Source organism: Poecilia formosa, unplaced genomic scaffold (assembly GCF_000485575.1).
Source record: "Poecilia formosa unplaced genomic scaffold, Poecilia_formosa-5.1.2 Scaffold25, whole genome shotgun sequence".
In the NCBI taxonomy this organism is placed as follows: Eukaryota; Metazoa; Chordata; class Actinopteri; order Cyprinodontiformes; family Poeciliidae; genus Poecilia; species Poecilia formosa.
This window is the reverse complement of record NW_006799964.1, coordinates 174,484-183,190: the sequence shown is the minus strand read 5'-3', so window position 1 is coordinate 183,190 and position 8,707 is coordinate 174,484. Positions and strand designations below refer to the sequence as shown.

Genomic DNA, 8,707 nt, shown 5'->3' with positions numbered 1-8,707 from the left:
TATATATATATATATATATATATTTTTTTTTTTTTTTACAAACTCAACTAGGAAAACTGATGTATCTGTATTCAGCTCCCTTTATAGAACCACCTCACCTTTCAATGCAGTTATCACTGCAGATTTTGTGGCAGGGTGTGGAAACAATAATGTCGTCTTCAATGAGAACAAAACAAAGGAGATGACTGCAGGTTTCTAGAGAAACAGGGTTCGATCAAACTATATTCCCATCATGGGAGAAGAAGTGGAGGTGGCTGAGGAAAATAAATACCTCAGTCTTCATCTGGACAGCAGACGGAAAGGACAGAGCAGGATGTACTTCAGGAGGAAGCTAAGATCCTCCGAGGTCTTAACACGACGCCGCACTTTTTAGATTTACAGCCACGAGGAATTTTGAAAGCCGTGTGTCATTTTTACCACTTCACAATTATGTACCATTAAGTGTTTTAAAAATCCAAATAAAGTGGATTGCAATTTGTGGCTGTAATTGCCAAAGAAAGAAAGAAAGTTGAAGGGGTAATATTATCTTTACAAGGCAGTCAGTGTATTTCACACAATGTCCCAGTCTTGTTGCTCTAGACCTTGCATTAAAATCATGTTAATACCATTACTCATCTATTTAGGAGGTTTTATATTCTTATACCCATTATAATTACTGTACTGACATGGCTTGTTTTTGAGGAAACATTTAGGAATCAGCCGTAAGGGGAAATCTGTTTACTACGCATCAAATCCACTAGATCCCACTAGATCAATGTGTACGCTTTGAAATCGTGATTGATGAAAAGTGAGTTCATATTCAATTCCCAGAGGATCCGCCGTCAGAAACTACAGTTTTCTGAACCAAGTTTGATGTGATTAAAGATGCCAGACACGTCACATCCTGATGCAACTTTTATCAATGAAGTCAATAAAATTCATAAACAATTTATTTCCATTTTTATCAAGACTGAACATCCTATGTTACTGTTTTATTTGGTGAGGATTAGGCGTAATGACCACATTTGGAGGAAAGAGAGGCAGATTTTTGCAACCAAACTTTAAAGTAAGAGAGGTGGCCAAAGCCAAAAAAGCTGGCATGATGAGCCAAAAACGTGGAAACATTGGAGCAACATCGCAATTTATCAGCCAAGAAGGTAGAGATTGGGCAGAAACGAGCCTTCAAAGTGGATAAAGACCACAAACATGTAAATGCGTTTCTTCTAAAGTGGCTTATGGATAAGAAAGTCAATGTTTTGGAAAGGCTGTCACAAAGCAATGAGAAGCTGTGGGCAGATTTGAAAAGGTGCATGAGAGTAAAATGAATTACATAATTTCTGTCAGGAGGAACGGAGCAGACGTCCAGTGAGGAAGGAAAACCAAAAAGCTTAGAATCAAGTTCAAAGAGAAAAACCACCAAATACTGAGAAAATGTATGTAAACCTCTACATTTAAATGAAAACTACTGTCAGATAGTGAGAAAAGTGTTTGAGTTTTATGTCGCGAATATTAAATATCAAGTTTACACTGCATCTCCTCCAAAACACTGAGCCGCAAGAATGTGGAACTTTTATTAAATCAGCTCGACTGGTGAAAACATATCACTTTGTCAAATGTAGCTCAGTGTAGAGCAAAAGCAGATTTCAAGATCTTTCTTTTAAAAAGAAAAAAAAATAATTCATGATGCTAATACAGCAATAATTTCATGGTTAAAAAAAATGTGAATAAAAGAAAACCGAGAAGACAACAGAACCGTAAACAGATTAAACATTTTAATAAGAACACTTAAGTAAAAGTAATAAAAAAAAAAGATTTTCAAAACTAGGACTTTGAGTAACATTAATAATGCATTGTCACAATTATGTCACAAGTACACAATAAAAACAGCTTTTATACGAGGGGCTGTGTGTGTGTGTGTGTGTGTGTGCGTCTACTATCACACACACACACGTAATCAAGTCATCTTAAACAATGACCAAGATTAAGCTTCTTTTAACCCAAACGGGGGACTTTCTTTATTACAAATCACCAACAACCATTACCAGTCCACAGTACAACAATTCATCTAATACTGTAAATGCTTCAGGCTGCAGGCATCAACACCCACCAAAAAGTACCATTCAGAGGTATTTTTTTCCCTTTTAGGTTTATTTGCGTTTTTTTTTGTTTTGTTTTGTTTATTTTTATTCTTATGCAACGTTAAAAGCCAGCATTTCTGGAATAATTTGCGAGCTCCAGCAGGTAAAGCTCAAAGACGGACAGGAGGGGAGCGCAGCTCTCTGACGTCTATTGGGCTCGTCGCTGAAACTTTGTTTTCTTTTAATTATGTGAATTTTTGACACCGTTTTGAGTTCTGACACCGACAGCTTCCTTTTACAGAAAAATAAAGAAAATCAAACGTGTGACTATATATATGTATGTATGTACCTTTAGCTTAACAAAACAACTCAACTTGTCTAAAATTGAGAAAATAAGGACAGAAATGTGAGACGGTCGTTTCCCATCCAACTGCCTCTCATTGAGCTTTATCTGCAGATGCAAGCAGCATTAAATGAATACATTATGTCCAAATTGTCAGAGAACCTCAGTTCATGTGCATTGTCTTTACTGTAACAGAATAAAGAGAGCAGAAACTTCTAAAACTCTATTTTATTTGAGAACAGTAACATATAGGGATGCACCGATACAGATACAATATCATTACTGGACAATAGTTCCCTTAAGCTGTGTCATACAGGGCATGTGGGAAAAAAAGGTAACCAACATTTCAATGAATTTCAGACCCCAGTAACAAGTCTGACAGATATTGCAGTTTTCTCATCCGACAAAGTAAAGGAAGAAAGCTTTGAAGTGTGAAGTCACTGCAGCGGATAAACTCGGTCCTCAGTTTTTGGGCCATGAATCTTCGTCACACGTGTGAAAACGTGGCATCGGTACATCCCTAGTACCGCAAATTCATTATAACTTACTGCGGAGCTCCCCTCCCTGCAGAACGATCTGGAAAGAATGACTATCGACTCTTGAATGAATCAATGCCGTCTGGGCTTACATCAAGAATTAATGGCAATCTCTTGGACACCGCAATAAAGATAAACACACCCCACATACACACTAGTCAGAGGGGCAGATGGATGTTTTGAAGTAAACGAAAAAGCTCAGTACTGTGCATCAGTCTTGGCGTACGCCGTAGTCTGTAACTTCAAGTAGTGGCTGATTAACGTGTCTGCGCTCATGCTTAAAGGTGCGTGTGTGTATGTGTGCGGCTTGGATATACATATATAAATATAGATATTTATGTATTTATATATGTATATATAAATGTGCATCAGTGTACTGCGTGTGAGGTACGTACTAAAGTGTGAATTTGACTTCCCTTCCCTCAAGCAGCCAGAATCAGCCCAGACACGCATTATTTTCACATTATGAGCTACGTGGGTTTTTTTTTGGTTGTTTGTTTGTTTTTTTTAAATCCTCGCCTTCTTTGACGTATATTTACAGCCAGAAAACCATGGCATTTCCTACTGTATGCTCACTTTCTCCATCTGTTGGTCATTAGCACTGGAGGGAGATGAGAAAGAGGGGCCAAAACAAAAAATGCACACAGACGTATTGAGAGATTTGCAGGCTGAGAGGCTCCTGTTTTTAACTATGCTCTGTACACTGGCAACAAATACAAAGAAGGTTCAATTATTTTGGCATCAATGCTTTGGTCACAAAATACCAACACCTTTATTTTCTTTTTGTTTGTTTGCTTCTTTTGTTTTTTTTTCTTGTTGTTGTTTTCAATAGCTCATTTTTCTTGAAGTAAGTCCCAGTCGTTTCACACCCTGACCACGTGTTTGTCCCAGTACTGAAAAAAGGTAGGTTTGTTGTAGTCCTGTCATCGCACCTCCGATGCGTCCTTTAAAGAGGCACAGATTTTCTTATAAATTATGTGACTGTGAATGCTCAGGCAGGTAGAGGGAGGAGGGGGGGTTAGAGGAGAAGAGGGTTGGCCCCCGCTCCCCGCCCCCTCCGTGCGCTCCCTCTCGCGCCCGGTGGCGGCGTCGCGTCACCCCTTTTGCGAGCACGTTCTGCAGCACAGCTGCTGCAGCACTCTCCTCTGGCAGAGATTGTTCTTTTTAACGAGCACGCAGAAACCACCTTCCGCCCAAGATTCTTCATTTGCTTTCCACAGACCAGGAAGAGGAGATGCAGCAGGAGGGACAGGGGGGAGAGAAAGGGGGGCGAAACATTACAGAGAAACACACACACAAGGAAGAACCATTAAAAAACGACAAGCAGAGTTGCAATGATTGGTCAGGAGAAGGTTCAGGTGACAGGAAGGAGTTTGTTTTTTTTGTTGTTGTTTTTGTTTTGTTTTTTGATCCAATCACAGGGATGTTCATCGAGGTGGAAAAGGATTGTGATCCAGCGGAGTGATGTCAGGAGATCAGAAAATGGATTTGGGAGAAAGAAAAGAGAGAGAAAAAAAAGGGGAAAAAAAGTGTCACACAATTAGTAAAATAATGATTTTTTTTCTCCCCCAAAAAAATATTTATTTCATTTATCCCAAACAAGAAAACTTATAGTGAACCCTCCATCTGTACACAAGCATTTTAATTTCAAAGCTACAGAAAAAACCATCATTAAAAATGAGACTTTTGCTTTACAAAGGCAGACTGAGGGTGCACTTTAAGTAACACAGATCATTGTCAACGTAAAGATGACGCAGCAAAGCCCCGTTTCAGAGCTTTATCTCATCACACGGATGTGTTTTCAGATCAACTAGAACATTCCTGCCTAAGCAGAAAATCGCAAGTTGCAGTCAAAGCATCATCAGACTGAGAGGTCAGTGCCAAAACTATTTATGTCTAAAGAATCATAGACACAACATGCACAGCTTTAGGAGAAAAGAGAGCGTACGGTGCAGAGAGGAGAAAAAAAACTGAATGTCCAACAAAAAAGACAAATGCGGGAAAACAGACGTTATGAAGTAGACTTCAGGTCAGTGCAGAGAGAAACTTAGAAAAAGTGCTTTTTTTTTTTGTTTGTTTTGTTTTTGTTTTAGAGATGGAGATCTTGTCAGTGAGGTATTTCCAGAGAAATATGTTATGGGCATAAACTGTTAAAAAGCAACACATACGCCAGAGCATGAAACCAAAGACAGACTGGCCGCTTGTTTGGAGCTACAGCAGTGAGAGGGTTAGCAAAGATGTTAGCAAAAAGCGCAAAATGTTATCAAAGGCCCGCAAGTCTTGCCGAGTATTGCAAAACTATTGTTCATTTATTCTCCTGTTGAAACTGGATTTTAGTGTATTTGGTCATCTAAAATTTATCCAACATTTTATTTCCCATTTCTAGAACGATCCCATTTCTATACTAGATGCTTGTATAATGAAAATCTAACCTATGAATTTCGCTATGTACTTGCATGTTACGGCTAACAGTGAAAATGCACACACACACACACACACACACACACACACACACACACGCACACACACATACAGAGCATGTAGCTAATAAGAAAGCTGACAACTCACCATCTTTGCAGACTGTGCTAACCACGCAGGTTCCTGCCTCCAAGTTGTAGCCGCTGTTGCAGCTGCTGCAGTTTAGTTCCCCGGGCCCCAGGCACTCGAAGCAGCTATTATCACATCTGGCCAGGGTTAAATGCAGAATTACGTTACTAAACTAGTATTAATTATTAAACTTTCTTTATATTGATACGGTTTAAATAAAATTAAACAAGGGAATAATCAGAAAATTATGCAAAGTAACAAAAATATGTTTACTAAAAGTTTTTATTAACTGACAACAAAATATGGGATTTAAGAAAATCATAACTTTAATAAAAAAGAAATGTCCACAAATAAACAAGTGAAAATAAGATAAAGATTCTGAACATCATCTTGATCACAACAAAACCTCTGCCCTGCAGGGATAATGAAAATAGGGAAAACGTCTATAAAAATGGTCTTCCTGATTGGAGAGGGGCTGACAGAGAATGAAAGAACGGAAGAGGGTTAAAGGTCGGGTGAGCAATAAATAATTCAAGGTGTGAGAGCAAAATACAAGGAATGCATCACAACGAGCCAAAGCACACATGTCCGATTCTGCGGCGAGGTTTGGCTTTGGTGAAAAACAAAAAACTGATCATAAAATAAAAAGCATTAACAGAGGATGTTTACGGTTTATTCTTACTTCTCCTTTATATGTCTTAGCATTACTTAAAAGTGGCAGCAGAAAAATAAACATTATCAGCCAGAAGGGTACTGATGCGTTTGTTCACAGTTTTATTAAACGACAACAGACACATGGTGCTGCAGTGTAGATTCTCTGCATAAACTACAAAAGTGAAAAGTTTTAATTGTAAATCACACTTTATGCTATTAATCCATGTATGGAAATATTCTCCATGCAGCAAATTAGTCTTTGATCTTCCCATTTCAGGCTTATCCAAGCAGGAAAAAGACATAAAGAATATTTAATTATAATTTCAGATCTTTGGTTGTTAAAACTCCAAAACATCAGCTTTCTAAAACAAAATGACATTTTTTTAGTGCAATAGTACAGCAATTTAATTTCTATTTATGTTCTTTTTTTGTCTCTTAAAATATTTTTACTTTATTTACATTAATGTAGAGTTTTTAATGGCCTTCCTCAAAATGAATGAAACTACTTTTTCCTATAAAAAAATATTAAAATACAATGCTTACCATGTTTAGTGAGGACTGTATGGCATTAATAAAAATAACTTAAAAAAATGCATCTCAATCTTTAAAAGAGCCCTTTGTGTTGAATGGGTAAAGGTGGAACAATTTAACACAAACTATTTTGCAAAGAAAAAAGTTCAGAATGAATATTTGCTGCCATACTCTGATGAGCGCTGCAAAATATTATTTTGGTTTTGTTGCAGTATCAAAGAACTGCCTGAAATAAAAGCTGAGTCTCAATAAAACCTTGCAGTTGAGATAGAAACAATATTTTTTTTCTTTTTCTGTTTCTTGGATGGACTATTATCTGGAGTTTATGTTTGCTATAAACCCAAAGCAAAAAGAAATCAATACTTTTTTTCCCCCCTGTATTTATTGTGAGTTTTGTTACTTGGACACTTCCCATCATTGTCAGATATTTAGTGAGCAACCCCAACTCTGACAGCAATGAAAATTAAAACTGGCACAGTTGTGTTTATTTCCATAGAAAGTACTCCTGGTTCAGTGATTTTATGTTAAAGCTGTGACATTTTTTCCTTTGGGTGATGCAATATTCAGTTATTAACTCTGAGTATTCAGTTTATTTATTTCTTTTCTGCATGCTCAGTTTCCTTCGATTCTGAGGTTTTAGAAATACTTTGACTTCACGTTCACAGAGTTTCTTCCTGAGCTTATTTTTGCCTTTTTGTCAGTGCTGTGCAGGATGAGCAGACTCACTTCTTACAGAACCGCTGCACCTGGCCGTTGTCTGAGGTCAGCTCTGACAGGTAGTAGCCAGGGCTGCATGTTAACACGCATCGCCAGTCCTCCAGCAAGTAGCCATCTGCACACTTGGTACACGCTTCTATACCTGTACCTAAAAAAATACATAATTTTTTTAAACAAAATATGTCACTGAGGTCTAAATAGCTGTTTTTTTGTTTTTTTTTAATCTTGGATTTTCTACCTGCACAGGTGGCACAGGCACGGTGACAAAGCTCGCATGTCCTCCTGTGGCCGTTGAAATAGGTTCCAGGGTTACAGGTCATCTGGCATTTATGTCCTTGGAGACTGGAAGAATAAATAAAAAATGAGTTTATAACTCCATCATCCTCCTGGGTGGCGCAGCAGAGTATTTGCTGCATGTTCTGGACCAACATAAATCAGCCTGTTTTGACACGCTACAAGTGGCTTTGGCCTTTGAGCCAGATGCATGGATAGAGGTCAGCTAGGAAGCAGGTTTGGAGGTTATAAAGTCCCTTTTTGTGAAGTCACAGTGAGGACAGGTTGGTGCGTCTGCTGCGCTGAGCTGAAAAACAGCTGGAAAGCGTTAGCAAAAATTTCCCAGAAACAATCTGGTCCCCTCTTCCTCTCTGGCTCTTAACAAGACTAAATGGAGGAGGGGAAGCTGAGCATGTGCATGTGTGTGTACAAGGTCCTTTTTAAAAAAAACAAAACAAACTGTGATCTCAAAGCCGTTCCGAGGAAATTACGGCCTCCGAGTGTCTCCACCTCCACCTCTGGCTACACTGAACACTTAAAAGTTGGGTTTGAGATTTCCAGACTGCAATGTGTTTTAAACGCTTCTCAGGAGTTTCCCTCATGACCTCTGAGGAATGTCACCACTTTAAATCATGATATCCTCTCTGGAAGGGGCCAAACAAAACGAAATGGAAAATTTAGGAAACACTTGAGATTAAATTAAAGTTTCTTTAAAGAGAAACATTTAACCCAGAACAGCTCATCAAAAACTTACATTAATTTAAAACAAAAAAAAAAAAACAAAAAAAGATTTTCAGGGAAACAAGATTGTTTCATGTTGCAAAACCAAACAAAAACTTACTGTAGAAAATGTACCTGAAATAGACAAAATCTCTGTTGCTATCTTTGTTGCAAAAGCTTGACATATTGAAGACTCAACATTTCTAATCAATTCTTTTATTTTGTCCTTGATACTCGAGTCCCTTCACGTTTAAAATGCTCCGTATTGCTTGAATGCAAATATGACTATATAACTGAATGAGACAGTAAAGGTTTGACTTAGCTGAATG

The 8,707-nt window shown here is 38.0% G+C and overlaps 1 protein-coding gene across 4 annotated transcripts in view; it reads right to left on the bottom strand.

The window, feature by feature from the left end:
* The window catches only part of pcsk5b (proprotein convertase subtilisin/kexin type 5b), a 92,870-nt gene that overhangs the window by 24,416 nt on the left and 59,747 nt on the right, over window positions 1-8,707 (bottom strand). For 2 of the 4 annotated variants that reach the window (XM_007548007.2, XM_007548008.2), the window contains exons 18-21: window positions 7,624-7,727; window positions 7,395-7,533; window positions 5,505-5,620; window positions 1,737-4,146 (exon numbers count right to left, since the gene is read on the bottom strand). In XM_007548007.2, coding sequence (XP_007548069.1) covers window positions 4,031-4,146; window positions 5,505-5,620; window positions 7,395-7,533; window positions 7,624-7,727 — 475 coding nt within the window. In that variant the 3' untranslated portion in view covers window positions 1,737-4,030. Of the gene's footprint in view, window positions 1-1,736; window positions 4,147-5,504; window positions 5,621-7,394; window positions 7,534-7,623; window positions 7,728-8,707 lie in introns of those variants that run through there. The other 2 variants (XM_007548009.2, XM_016669461.1) reach the window with 2 other exon arrangements.